Raw genomic sequence first — 15518 nt, 5'->3', positions numbered from 1 at the left:
GCCCTGCCTGGCTGCCCTGCCTCACACGTCAGTTTGACTCCTCCCCTTCCCCGTCCCCCGCCAGTCCTCCGCACGACTCTCCGCGCACCGGGCGCCGAGAGAAATTTGACTGCTCCAGTCACCAATCAGAAGCGAGGTCGGGGATCTGAGCTAATCGGAGCAGGCGAAGGGGGCAGGCCGCCGGCGTCCTCCCGCCCCCGGGAGGGTGAGCGCCGAATGTCTCGGGCCCGCCCCTGCGCCTCAGCCTCAGTGCGGAGTCCTCCACGGGTGAGAAGCGGTCCCGGGCAGCCTCAGAAGCAGCTGCAGCGGCAGCGGTGGCGGAGCTTGTGGGAGCTGCAGCCGGAACCACACCCACCTCACTGTCCCTGCCCTCTTTTGCCCTCTGGCCGTCCCGCCGGAGACCAAGTTCCCGGAGGAGAGCGCCCGCCCACGTCCGGAGCATCCTCCCCTGTTGAGCGGGTACTGACGGACCCGGCGGCATGATGCGGCTGCGAGGCTCGGCGATGCTGCGGGACCTGCTCCTTCGCCCGCCCGCCGCCGCCTGCGCGGTTCTGAGGCGGGCGCAGCCCCTCGCCACCCTGTGCCGGCGTCCCCGGGGCGAGGGACGAGCGGGCCCGGCGGCCGCCGCGCGGCTCTACCCGTGGTGGGGCGGGGGCGGCCGGCCGGCGGGGCCCCTCGTGAGGGGCCTGTCCAGCTCCCCCTCGGAGATTCTGCAGGAGCTGGGCAAGGGAGGCACGCAGCAGCCACAGCAGCAGCAGCCGCCGCCACCGCAGCAGCCGCAGCCCGGGGCGTCGCCGCCCGCGGCCCCGCCGGCGTCCGACCCCAAGGACGGCCCGGGGGAGACAGACGGGTTCGGCAACAGCGAGGGCAAGGAGCTGGTGGCTTCAGGCGAAAAGTGAGTGTCTCCGCGAGGCGCAGGAGGCCTTGTCCCCCGTGGGGCCCGGGCCCGGGAGGGGCTTGCGGTGGGGCGGGATGGGAGCGGAGGTTCGAGAAGGAGAAAGAAAGAGATGCCGGGCGGTCTGCGCAGTCTGCGCCATGTGATTAGGCCCGGCCCCGCCCGCGCCTTCCCCGCCTGAGCCCCTCGCTCGGCCCTCACTTCCCTTCCCCGCCGCCGGGTGGAGCAGCCAAGGGGCCGGAGGGGCCCGTCTGCCACCCACCCCCGCTCTGGAGCTGTGGCAGCCCGGCCCACGCCGCGTGCTCAGCGCCCCGGCTCCGGGCTGCAGCGCCTGGCCGCCCGCCCAGCTCTTGGTGGGTGGTGCCCCACGAACATCACCGAGTGACATTTCGGAGTCAGGCGATGGGCAAAGCGTGTGCCTTCCTGACTCGCTGCTTTTCTAGGCTCGAGTTTCCTCTCTGCCTGCCCTCCTTCCACCTCTGCCACCGTCTCTTTGGAAGCCTAACGTAGCAGAGTATTCTGAATATTTCTGGAGTGGCTTCTTCAGGCGTGTGTAGAGCCATCTGGGGCACCGGAAATAACGTTTCCGAAAGGAGATTAGGAGGAAAAGGGTCATGTGGCCGAGGAGACTGGGCACGCAGTACAGACCACCTGTTGGCACTGGGGACCAGCTTTGGCCTGACATCTTCCATAAGATGGGCGAATTTTTGAAAATACAACTCAAAATAGCCAAGATGAAATGTGACGCTAACTCTGAAAAAACCCGAGTTAAGTAGCGTTTGTGGCTTACATAAATAGTGATAGGGTGTTAACTCATCTATTCCGCACAGCAGTTGAGTTTTAAAACAAAATTGGTTTTTCCTACGCAGTATGTGAGGCAATTTCCTGGATATTTTTTCTTGAGTTAATATAAATGGACGCAAACTTTGTTTTCTCACTGTAGGTAAAAATTTACCTGCCTGCTTTCTTTATATCCTGCTATTTTTCTGACTTTGCACTGACGTTATGTGACCTGTTTTGCTTCCCTTCTACTTACATTGCTTTTTCCAGCCCCATAGTATCTTAAGTCAAACTGAAAGTGTGATTCTTATACTTTCAGTCTCAGACCTGGCTTAATGTTTCCTGTAATTGAAATTGGCACCTTCCTAAAGCATTCCAAGCTAAAGTTGTTCTCCCAGACTGAAAAATGTTATTTAAAAAAAAATCACTTGGTGATGAGCAAAATTTGTGATATCCTGTGATAATGGTTTTGTGCCACAAAGTAGCCTTATGACTGTGGGCAGGTCATTTAACATCTTCAGTTGGATGACTCAAATGTGTTCACATTCTAAAAAGCTAGACTTTTGTCAAATTTCTACCTCTTTAATGTTCTTGAGAGACTAGAATGTGTATGCTTAATTTCATTTGGTACTCACTTACCTTACTTAACATCATCTGAATTACCAGGCATGTAACAAGTTTAAGTTCAGGTGCCCAGAATTGAAAAATGAGGTTACTAGTATTTAGAAGTTGTCCTTAAAGGTTATATGATGGGAACGGCTTTCTATTGAAAATATGTCTTGCATTCTATCTCTTCAGTGGCTCATGTATCCCTCTTTTTTCCCCTTTTGTCAGATAGAAAATTGAGCTGCTTTTGTGATTTACATGTTTCCCAGAAGCTTCTAGCTCCATTGCCTTCAAAATAAGAAATCATTTCTTAGCAATAACTTTGAAACACTATTTTGTCTAATACTTATTGACAACTCTACATAAAAAAATGTCCCATCCTGTCCCTCCCAGCCCCCCAAAAAAACCTGTCTAGTGAGGGAATCCTTCAAGAATATTTGCTCAATCCCACTACTGGTCATATACCCTGAGAAAACCATAATTCAAAAAGAGTCATGTATTACAATGTTCATTGCAGCTCTATTTACAATAGCCAGGACATGGAAGCAACGTAAGTGTCCATAGATGAATGGATAAAGAAGATGTGGCACATATATAGAATGGAATATTACTCAGCCATAAAAAGAAACGAAATTGAGTTATTTGTAGTGAGGTGGATGGACCTAGCGTCTGTCATGCATAGTGAAGTAAGTCAGAAAGAGAAAAACAAATACCGTATGCTAACACATGTATATTGAATATAAAAAAAAAAAAGGTTCTGAAGAACCTAGGGGCAGGACTTGAATAAAGACGCAGACGTAGAGAATGGACTTGAGGACACTGGGAGGGGGAAGAGTAAGCTGGGAAGAAGTGAGAGAGTGGCATGGACATACATACACTACCAAATGTAAAATAGATAGCTAGTGGGAAGCAGCCGCATAACACAGGGAGATCAGCTTGGTGCTTTGTGACCACCTAGAGGGGTGGGATAGGGAGGGTGGGAGGGAGACGTAAGAGGGAGGAGATATGGGAACATATGTATATGTATAGCTGATTCACTTTGTTATAAAACAGAAACTAACACCATTGTAAAGCAATTATACTCCAATAAAGATGTTAAAAAACCCCAAAAAACAGAAAAACCTCAATATATTAAAATTAATAAAAGTATTAAATATATAAAATAAACTTTAAAAAAAATTTTTTAAAAAAGAATATTTGCTCAGATGCCCTGGGAGTTTGAATGGCCAATAACGAAACCTTGTTTACCTTAGTTCAAAGGAGTCTGTTTTTGCCACCAAAGTTTGGAGCAATAGCTAGATGGGTTTAGGGGCAATCTAGGTATATGATAAACCTGAGAGCTTTCAATCAAGGATTTCAAGAGTGAACCCCAATTATCTCCAAATTGCATTATAAAATTAAGAGCACTGGCCTCAAGATTGTGAAAAAATTTTTTAATCTGGTTAAAGGTTCTATTTCCTGAATGATCTGGTTTTTAAATGTAGCTTTCTTCCATTGACTTCATCCATTTTGACTTTGTGGTAAATAAACATTTCTCTTATTCTGGGAGGTAAGGTTCCAGCTGATCCTGTTATCCTTTCTTATGCTCAGCTTCCAAAGCATAGGTCATCCCTGAATCATCAAGCCATCTGGAATGCCAGCACTCACTTAGGTTTCTGCCAGATTCTATAGAGGATTATTAAAAGAAATAGCCACGTGAAAATTAAATGAGTTAACATTTTGTAAAAGGCTTATTAGGACAATATTGGGCATTTGTTAAATACTCTATAATTTCTCATTTTAAAAAATTGCTTCATTTTTTGTAAAACCTTACAAGGACATTGGCCTTTGAATTTTAGGCTCAAATGAGAAATTTCTTTTTTTTGGTTTCCAGAAAAAATTTCTCTTGAGAGGTCATTGTACTTCTGTGAAAATGTGATATGCACTGTTTACTTTTTTGCCCTGCTTACCAGTAAGCTCAGAGTGAATTTAATACTTAACCATAGCAATTTTATTAGTTTATGTGGCTGGGATATTTGCTTTTCCTCCTTCCCTTGGTCTAACTTTATATTTTACTAACCATACCATATTATATTCTGGAAGGAGGTAGGATGTAAGTGAGTTATCTTCTTATCTTTTTTCATAGTCAGACTCTTTGAACCACTGTCATCCTAGCCATCTCCTTCAACCAACTTCAATTCTGGTTTAGGTCACTGGTTAAGGTTCAGATTTTACTACTGTCCTAAATATCTTACAGAAAAATATAATGTTCATTGCTCAGTTTTCCCTGCAGTGCTCTTATTTAATTTTGTTACTATTATTCCATCATTTTGGAAACCACTTTGCATGGCTCTCTTCATTTTTTATTTTATTTTATTTTATTTTCCTCACAGAATTTATTAGTAGTATTTTTTTTGGAATATAATTGCTTCACAATGTTGTGTTCGTTTCCACTGTACAATGAAGTGAATCAGCTATACGTATACCTGTATCCTCTCCCAGCCCAGCTCCCCCATCTCACCCATCTAGGTTGTCACAGAGTACCGAGCTGAGCTTCCTGTGCTTTATAGCATGTCTTCATTTTTTAAATTGTTCTCTCTTGTTCTGTGGCTCTTTTTGGGTTTGCTCACTGGGTAAACCCTGAGGCTGAGAGGCCTTTGCTTCTTTCCCACTTATCTACCTTCTCCATGGCATATTCTCTAATCTTCGTGTAGATAATAGTTCATCTTTCATCCAAGTTTTGTTCTCATATTTATCTCCACATATCTGATGACTTCAGATTTAAAATCTGTACCTCCATATCCATTCTTTTGTCTCATTTCAATCTATTTTGCATGTTGTTTCAAGATTAATTATAGAGTTTTAATTTCAAAATACCACTCCTTCCAGAAAACCAGTATGGACTGGGATGAGCATTATATCAAACAATGCTATGTAGCATTTGAGATTCTTGATTAACCTTTATTTTATGCCAATTATTGCCCAACATGAACGTTTTTATCACACTGTCTCTTCTCTCTCAAGAATGCCATACTTCATTTCTGTAAAACCCAGAAGTGTATATTCTGTCTTAGTGAAGGATCTCTGGGAAGGGTTGGCAGGTGGGAAAGAGGGCACATATTTTTAAGTTACTTTTTGTTTCGGCATTTTATTGTTTAATTAGAAAGGGAAAGAGAAAGAAGGACCATGCTGGGAAAGTATCAGCACGTGTATGCTCTTTAGAAAATAGGTAATTCATACAGGTTACAATATTGAAAGTATTCCATTAAAACAAGATCATTTTCCCCCTGTCAGATTGGCAGATGTTAAATTAAGTGATGCCAAAGGTATAGGAAATAGGAACTTTTACGTTGCTGATGGTAGTATAAATTCAACTGTTTTGGAAGGCAGTTTGGTAGTATCTGTTAAAAACTGCATACCCATAATGCAGTAATTGTATGTTTGTTCATCTATATAGTTAGAAATATATTAAAAGAGAAGGTGCAAACAAAAATGATTTCCGCTAGCTTCAGATAATATGATTTTATTTTGGTAGTTCATATTTATTCTTAATCAGTGGAAATCAAGGGGGAAAGAATCGTTACCCCACATGCTGTGCAAATTGAATTTCAAAGATTAAGTACTTAAGCATTTCAGCAACATTGAATTAGGTCTACTGTATAGAATAGTACTGATAACGAGGTTGAAGCAGTATTTGGGAAATATAGATAATATATTTTGGAATAGAAAGGACCTGTGTTGAAATAGGGGACAAATTCGGTTATGATCCTTTAATAATGCATTTGCTTTTAATTTGTAAAAGTGAACATGTTTACAATTCACTTAAACTAAAATCAGGATTGAAAATATATTTAATTTTGGGTGTGGGGCTTCTCAGTGAACCCCTCAGTCATCTTATTTGCGATTTCCTCAATATTAAAATTTTTTTCTAGATTACAGTTATCAGTGAGTTTTAGTTTTGTTTGAATGGCCAGCCATAAAGTACATCATAAAATTTTTTGCTGCCTAATGTTTATTTTAAACCACATGTATCTATTTAGCTATTGATAATATCTGGACATAATCTGTAATGAGCTGCATGCTCTTAATTAATACTTAGATGTAGTTCACTGAAGGAGCATGAATGAGATCCTGAAGTTTAGTCTACTTGAGTTTCAGCTTCTTGTTTCTAGGCTTTACGTTTTTACAAAGAAGTCTGCCTACCTAAAAGTCAACTAACTCAGGAAGTGACTACCAAATAGAATTCAGTCTTTTTTGGTGAAGGCTTGTATGTAGGGAACAGTGGGGGTGGGGTGGAGGGGGGGAGACACAATTTTAGTCTGAAAAAGATAAAAGTCACCTTGAAGAGAAATTTGTTGGAAGATATTTGTGGGTTTCTTCAGGTTTTAAAAAAATCAGTAAAAAGCTGCACTACTTCCTTCTTGTGACATTGAGGTGAAGAAAAATTATGACTGTAGAAACTGAAAGTCTACTTGTAGGATTTGCATTTTTTAAGGACCTCAGTCTTCAAATCCTGTATAAACCAAGGAATTGCCTTTGTGTGCCATTTCACTTGTTAAGTCATTTGATACTAAAGGGAATGCTTAAAGCTAAGTGAACAGATATATATCTAATATAGATATCTCTAAATAAGGTAAATAGCTTTCAGGTAAAGATGCTGTTACTATGATTTTATCCTGGAATCTACTCAGGTATAAAATTGCTTTGGTTATGAAACACAGGTGCATAGGACTGAGAACTGTGCTTGGTGATTTTTCTGACCACCTACAGTGTAATAGAAGGAAATGTTAATCTTGGCTTCCTTTGGGAAGTATTCTCTGGTTGGTGATTTCTAAAGAAATGTTTACAGTGGAAGTACTATTTTAAAACAATGAATTATCAATGTTGCATAATGAACAAAAGATTGATAGCTTTCAGGATTTAGACTTTTTTTTTTCCCCCCTACTAATTCCTGGTATAGGCCTCAAAAGAAGATTTTTAAATTGTCACCTTGATGAGGATATTTTGAATGACATAAGCACTTAGATTCTTGGTGGGAGTTATTAAAAGAGTACAGACTTTCTGAAGAACAGTTTTTAAACTGTAGAAAAACTTTAACTATATTTGTACCTTTTTAGGAATCTAGGCTAACAGAACAAACTGAGGTGTAGAAAGATTTATTCACTAATATTTTTGGCACAGTATTATGCTTATTAGAGAAAAGTGGGGAAAAACTTGTGGTCCACATAAGTGGAATGGTTAAGTCAGTTATGGTACATCCACATGAGAATTTCTTATTCAGTAATATAAAATGAATACAGATACTTTTTAGGGATATAGGAAAATATAATGTTAAGTCAAAAGTTATAAAACAAAATTTTCTATGCGGTTTGATCTCAAGTTGCTTACAAAAAGTAATAGAAGGAAATAAACCAAAATGATGTTAGCAGTTGTGGTTTGTGAGAATAGACGTTGTTTTTCCTTGCCTCCTTATAGTTACTTTTAAGATTTCTCATTATGATAACTTCTATCATCAGAGAAAACACATCTGTTAAATTTTAAATTTGTAAATCTCTACCCTACTGTCCTAGTCTGCTATCCTAATAGCCTGTTTCTAGTATGTATAACAGTAAGCATCCTCACATTGAAAAAAGTTATGAAAAAGATTATGAATGGATTTGTACAGCTATTTATCAGCGTTATCCAGTTGTATTCTCTTTTATCCTCAAACATGAAACTTTGTAATTTCTAAACTGTTTTCGGCGTAAGTCTCCTTAGAAAATGTTGCCTATTTTTCTGCCATATTAAAATTTATATTATAAAAAATAGAGTTTAACGTTTCTTGTTCAACTTAGGTTTACTGTAAGGGGGTGTTACTATACTGTGCTAAAATACAGTGATGTTCTAAGACAAGTGTTGGCAAACCTTTTCTCTGAAGGGTCAAATAGTACATATTTTTGGCTTCACAAGCTATCTGGTCTGTTAAAACTATTCAGATCAGCTGTTGTAGTGAAGAAGCTATAGACAATAGGTAAATGAGTAGGCATGGCTGTCTTGCAATAGAACTTGATTTACAAAAACCTGTGGCCATTGCGGTAGTAAGCTATTAGTGGCCCCTGCACTAAAATGTATTTATTTGTGTAAGGTGTTCTCTCATACTCTGATTGGTTCTGTTTTGAATGGTTTGTTCTTCTGTGGATTTTTGTATCTTATATCAGTTGCTACATTTTGTTCTTGGCCTCCATGTCCCCACTTTAGCTATTTTCCCTCACTTTCACCTTCTATATCTAATTCCCCTTAGCTTTAAAAAAAATTTGAGGTAAAATTAATGTAACATAAAATTTACTATTTTGACCATTTTTAAGTGTACAGTTCAGTGGTATTAAGTACTCCCATTACTTTTTTAAAGAACCCAGATAATTAAGCTTTATATGTAAAATATGTATCTATAGGTCCTTTATGTCTACGTAGGTCCTGAGTGAGTAAAGTTTATGATCTTTAGTATAGGAGTTTAGGAGGACATCTATTTTGAGCAGCTAAAAACCTGAGAATTAGAGTTGGAAGTGACTTTAAAGGCATCTAGTTCCACCTCATTTTACATTTTTTATAAACTGGCTACAGGTATTAAATGACCTAACCAAGTTCGTACAATATTAGGACTTATTTTGTTTTTTCTTCCAATATTAGGAGATTAATAAAGTACTTTATTGAATTGATTACTTTTTTAGGTTCAGTATTCGAAGAGACCTTAAAAACCCATCTCCACAGCTGAAGGTTTTTTCTCTTCTGTTATACTCCCTACAGGTTGTTATTCATCTCTGCTTGAATACTTCTTGACAAAAGAATTTAGTCCCTTTGAAGGCAGCCCATTCCATTTTCAGAGTTGTTTTGTTTTTCCTTATGTGTAGCTGGTCTGCCTTTTGTTAACTTCTACCTATATATTTTAGTTATTTTGAAGAAGTCATCTCTAGTGTGATATCAAAGTGATTGCAGTAACAGAATTCACACATCTGTATTTTTACAACTAGAATGATTTGTTAACTGATACTTGACTGAAGGAATACAAGGTTGGAAGGACTAACAGAGTTGGACTTCAGGGACTTGATCTGCCCAGGTCCTCATTCTCCCATCGGAGTCAGGCAGACTGTCCCCCTGGGTTAGACTTCTAAAGCACTACACATGGACAGATTGCCGTCAGCTGATGTGGACAGCCTGGCCACTTCCTTACGTAAAGCTGGCTTTTGTGCTTCTTACTTTGACTTGCTCTTGAATAAATTTAAATAAAGTCCAGCCAAAACAGCAGCCCTAATTTAATATAATCTCATCCTTGCTTTGTACAAGGTACAGTTTCAACAAGGCAGAATAACAGTTTAGTCATCTAACATAAGTAATTCCCCTATTAGCATTTTGGTTAGAAATTCTTCAACATGTACAGAGTCTCATCTTTCATTATTCTGAGTAAACTCCAGGTATTCCTCATAAACTGGAGTGTAACAACTCAGCACAGCCGGTGTGGCATAGCAGGAGGAATCTGGGATTAGGAGCCAAGTACTGGCTTTCTAGGACTAAATCTGGTCCAGTCACTTAAGAGTTGTGTGACATTGGACATACATATTGCTTGACTTTGAGACTCTGTCCTTATCTGTAAATAGGGGACAGTTTACCCACTTTGCTTTATCACATTAAGTTACAAGATGAAACAACAGAAAGTCCTTTTTTAACAATAAAACTTTAAAAGATGTAAGATTTTGTTTTTAAATTCCCCAATAATTAGCCTTGGGGCAAAATGATTTAGAGGATGAGCAGAATTTATCACTTTGTCAGACTTACAATGGTATATGGTCAGCCACTATCAATTCAACTTTCAACCTCACAGGTTTAATCTGCTAATTTACTGGTGTTGATGGACACTTTCTATCAATCAGATCACTCTGAAAATCAAAATGATAAACTGATTTAGAAACAACTCCAAATATTTTTTAAAGATCATTGTTTTAAAATGAAGACAAGTAAAAACACCAAAGCATTCTTTTTTATTCTATCAGTGGGCATCATTTTTTTTTAATCTAGTTGAAAGTTTTTGATTATCTAATAGGTTTACCACACTATATTACGCATTTGAGTTATATGGGGTTGACAAAAAAAAAAAAAAGAGAAAAGAAAGACAGACATTACTCCAGCCTTTATAGTTTGGAAAGGTCAAGTAATATGAAACATTATTTAACAATAAGACAATATAGTTAGTTTCCATTTCTTTTCCTCTTCTCATTTTGCAGTTCATTTTCCTCCTTTCATTTGATAGTACAGTTTTTTACTTAGAAAATTTTGATAGAATAGATAGTACCAAGCAAAATTATAAACTGAATATCAGACTGAGGAGTTTTAATTGTCCTTTGGTATTGGGAAACTGGTTGATCAGTAATCAAAGACAGTGTCTCTTTTCATGTTTGCAGAAATTGCCCCTGAATTTAAACTCCATATGTAAATTTTTGGTAGTCTCTTCATTTATTGGTTGATTTATATAGATCTCTCTCAACCCTGAAAATTAGGTATTTTAACAGCTCATGGGTGGAAACAGGCACCTTAATTCACATATACTGTGCTCTAACTGTTTGCTGTTCTTTGTGAATACCCAGTGAATGGTTACCTTCTTTGCTGTGGTCATTCTATTTCCTTGGCCGGAAATCCTCTTCTGTTGCCATATTTCCAGCTTCTACCCATCTTTCAAGTCTAGCTCTAATTCCACCTTTCCTAAAACTTTACCTTATTAGTTCACAGTGAAGTAATTTTCCAGTGATTGGATCCCATTGTTTTTTCTTGCAATTCCTCATGATGTATGTCTTCTATTTCCCTTTTAGACTGTAAGTAATGACTAATATAATGCTGTACATGTTATAGATGCCAGTTAAATACATGGGATTTAAAAAAAAATTTTTTTAAAGAAATCATTTCTGTGTTGTAGGCAGGTATTTTGTGAGGGTAAAGTTGGAGAAGGAATGGGTACAAGAAGGAACAAAATGGCGGTGAAAAGATCTTAAAGGCAGAAATTAGAAAGGAAATGAGGGAGAATAAAAGGGAAGGAATAACAAGGCATGAAACAAGGACTTTACTTTGGATTTACTAATCTTTTATGTATATCCCATTTTAGTTGCTGAGTGTCATAGCCATTCATGTTTTCCCTTAGGGAATCTGAGGGCTTATCAACAATTGTTGATATTATAATTTGAAAGCCTGTTATAGTCTATTTTTTTTTTTAAAACATCTTTATTGAAGTATAATTGCCTTACAATGGTGTGTTAGCTTCTGCTTTATAACAAAGTGAATCAGTTATACACATACAATATGTTCCCATATCTCTTCCCTCTTGCATCTCCCTCCCTCCCACCCTCCCCATCCCACCCCTCTAGGTGGTCACAAAGCACCGAGCTGATCTCCCTGTGCTATGTGGCTGCTTCCCACTAGCTATCTATTTTACATTTGGTAGTGTATATATGTCCATGACACTCTCTTACCCTGTCACATCTCACCCCACCCCCTCCCCATATCCTCAAGTCCATTCTCTAGTAGGTCTGTGTCTTTATTCCCGTCTTGCCACTAGGTTCTTCATGGCTTTTTTTTTTTTTTCCCTTAGATTCCGTATATATGTGTTAGCATACTGTATTTGTTTTTCTCTCTCTGACTTACTTCACTCTGTATGACAGACTCTAACTCCATCCACCTCATTACAAATACCTCCATTTCATTTCTTTTTATGGCTGAGTAATATTCCATTGTATATATGTGCCACATCTTCTTTATCCATTCATCTGTCGATGGACATTTAGGTTGCTTCCATGTCCTGGCTATTGTAAATAGAGCTGCAGTGAACATTTTGGTACATGACTCTTTTTGAACTATGGTTTTCTCAGGGTATATGCCCAGTAGTGGGATTGCTGGGTCGTATGGTAGTTCTATTTGTAGTTTTTTAAGGAACCTCCATACTGTTCTCCATAGTGGCTGTATCAATTTACATTCCCACCAACAGTGCAAGAGTGTTCCCTTTCCTCCACACCCTCTCCAGCATTTATTGTTTCTAGATTTTTTGATGATGGCCATTCTGATTGGTGTGAGATGATATCTCATTGTAGTTTTGATTTGCATTTCTCTAATGATTAATGATGTTGAGCATTCTTTCATGTGTCTGTTGGCAATCTGTATATCTTCTGTGGAGAAATGTCTATTTAGGTCTTCTGCCCATTTTTGGATTGGGTTGTTCGTTTTTTTGTTATTGAGCTGCATGAGCTGCTTGTAAATCTTGGAGATTAATCCTTTGTCAGTTGCTTCATTTGCAAATATTTTCTCCCATTCTGAGGGTTGTCTTTTGGTCTTGTTTATGGTTTCCTTTGCTGTGCAAAAGCTTTTAAGTTTCATTAGGTCCCATTTGTTTATTTGTGTTCTTATTTCCATTTCTCTGGGAGCTGGGTCAAAAAGAATCTTGCTGTGATGTATGTCATATAGTGTTCTGCCTATGTTTTCCTCTAAGAGTTTGATAGTGTCTGGCCTTACATTTAGGTCTTTAATCCATTTTGAGTTTATTTTTGTGCATGGTGTCAGGGAGTGTTCTAATTTCATACTTTTACATGTACCTGTCCAATTTTCCCAGCACCACTTATTGAAGAGGCTGTCTTTTCTCCACTGTATATTCTTGCCTCCTTTATCAAAGATAAGGTGACCATATGTGTGTGGGTTTATCTCTGGGCTTTCTATCCTGTTCCATTGATCTATATTTCTGTTTTTGTGCCAGTACCAAACTGTCTTGATTACTGTAGCTTTGTAATATAGTCTGAAGTCAGGGAGCCTGATTCCCCCAGCTCCATTTTTCATTCTCAAGATTGCTTTGGCTATTCGGGGTCTTTTGTGTTTCCATACAAATTGTGAAATTTTTTGTTCTAGTTCTGTGAAAAATGCCAGTGGTAGTTTGATAGGGATTGCATTGAATCTGTAGATTGCTTTGGGTAGTAGAGTCATTTTCACAATGTTGATTCTTCCAATCCAGGAACATGGTATATCTCTCCATCTATTTGTATCATCTTTAATTTCTTTCATCAGTGTCTTATAATTTTCTGCATACAGGTCTTTTGTCTCCTTAGGTAGGTTTATTCCTAGATATTTTATTCTTTTTGTTGCAGTGGTAAACAGGAGTGTTTTCTTAATTTCACTTTCAGATTTTTCATCATTAGTGTATAGAAATGCAAGAGATTTCTGTGCATTAATTTTGTATCCTGCTACTTTACCAAATTCATTGATTAGCTCTAGGAGTTTTCTGGTAGCATCTTTAGGATTCTCTATGTATAGTATCATGTCATCTGCAAACAGTGACAGCTTTACTTCTTCTTTTCCGATTTGGATTCCTTTTATTTCTTTGTCTTCTCTGATTGCTGTGGCTAACACTTCCAAAACTATGTTGAATAATAGTGGTGAGAGTGGGCAACCTTGTCTTGTTCCTGATCTTAGTGGAAATGGTTTCAGTTTTTCACCATTGAGGACAATGTTGGCTGTGGGTTTGTCATAGATGGCCTTTATTATGTTGAGGAAAGTTCCCTCTATGCCTACTTTCTGCAGGGCTTTTATCATAAATGGGTGTTGAATTTTGTCAAAAGCTTTCTCTGCATCTATTGAGATGATCATATGGTTTTTCTCCTTCAATTTGTGAATATGGTGTATCACATTGATTGATTTGCGTATATTGAAGAATCCTTGCATTCCTGGGATAAACCCCACTTGATCATGGTGTATGATCCTTTTAATGTGCTGTTGGATTCTGTTTGCTAGTATTTTGTTGAGGATTTTTGCACCTATGTTCATCAGTGATATTGGCCTGTAGTTTTCTTTCTTTGTGACATCTTTGTCTGGTTTTGGTATCAGGGTGATGGTGGCCTCGTAGAATGAGTTTGGGAGTGTTCCTCCCTCTGCAATATTTTGGAAGAGTTTGAGAAGGATAGGTGTTAGCTCTTCTCTAAATGTTTGATAGAATTCGCCTGTGAAGCCATCTGGTCCTGGGCTTTTGTTTGTTGGAAGGTTTTTAATCACAGTTTCAATTTCAGTGCTTGTGATTGGTCTGTTCATATTTTCTATTTCTTCCTGGTTCAGTCTTGGCAGTTTGTGCATTTCTAAGAATCTGTCCATTTCTTCCAGGTTGTCCATTTTATTGGCATAGAGTTGCTTGTAGTAATCTCTCATGATCGTTTGTATTTCTGCAGTGTCAGTGGTTACTTCTCCTTTTTCATTTCTAATTCTATTGATCTGAGTCTTCTCCCTTTTTCTCTTGATGAGTCTGGCTAATGGTTTATCAATTTTGTTTATCTTCTCAAAGAACCAGCTTTTAGTTTCATTGATTTTTGCTATTGTTTCCTTCATTTCTTTTTCATTTATTTCTGACCTGATCTTTATAATTTCTTTCCTTCTGCTGGCTTTGGGGTTTTTTTGTTCTTCTTTCTCTAATTGCTTTAGGTGCAAGGTTAGGTTGTTTATTCGAGATGTTTCCTGTTTCTTGAGGTAGGCTTGTATTGCTATAAACTTCCCTCTTAGCACTGCTTTTGCTGCGTCCCATAGGTTTTGGGTCATTGTATCTCCATTGTCATTTGTTTCTAGGTATTTTTTGATTTCCCCTTTGATTTCTTCAGTGATCACTTCGTTATTAAGCAGTGTATTGTGTAGCCTCCACGTGTTTGTATTTTTTACAGATCTTTTCCTGTAATTGATATCTAGTCTCATAGCGTTGTGGTCGGAAAAGATACTTGATACGATTTCAATTTTCTTAAATTTACCAAGGCTTGATTTGTGACCCAAGATATGATCTATCCTGGAGAATGTTCCATGAGCACTTGAGAAAAATGTGTATTCTGTTGTTTTTGGGTGGAATGTCCTATAAATATCAATTAAGTCCATCTTGTTTAATGTATCATTTAAAGCTTGTGTTTCCTTATTTATTTTCATTTTGGATGATCTGTCCATTGGTGAAAGTGGGGTGTTAAAGTCCCCTACTATGATTGTGTTGCTGTCGATTTCCCCTTTTATGGCTGTTAGTATTTGCCTTATGTATTGAGGTGCTCCTATGTTGGGTGCATAAATATTTACAATTGTTATAGTCTATTTTTTTGTCATTAAAACTTAAATACTTCTCAAGAATATCCTAGTTACTATATAGTCTGAAAACTATAATTTTTAGCTTTTGAGTTTTAAGAGCAAAATGTATTATCATGAAGCGTTTCCACAAAGCCATGTTAAATTTGGGGAAAGA

General features: G+C 38.7%; 1 protein-coding gene across 3 annotated transcripts in view; it reads left to right on the top strand.

Annotated features, from left to right (window-relative positions):
* Positions 1 to 230: 230 nt before the first annotated feature.
* GLS (glutaminase) overlaps positions 231 to 15518 on the top strand; it is an 84575-nt gene continuing 69287 nt past the window's right edge. For all 3 annotated transcript variants that reach the window (XM_068544765.1, XM_068544767.1, XM_068544768.1), the window contains exon 1: positions 231 to 895. In XM_068544765.1, the coding sequence (XP_068400866.1) occupies positions 480 to 895 (416 nt within the window). In that variant the 5' untranslated portion in view covers positions 231 to 479. The remainder of the gene's footprint in view (positions 896 to 15518) is intronic.

Source organism: Eschrichtius robustus, chromosome 5 (genome assembly GCF_028021215.1).
Source record: "Eschrichtius robustus isolate mEscRob2 chromosome 5, mEscRob2.pri, whole genome shotgun sequence".
Taxonomy (NCBI): Eukaryota; Metazoa; Chordata; class Mammalia; order Artiodactyla; family Eschrichtiidae; genus Eschrichtius; species Eschrichtius robustus.
The sequence above is the reverse complement of the archived record's forward strand: the minus strand, read 5'-3'. Positions and strand labels throughout refer to the sequence as shown.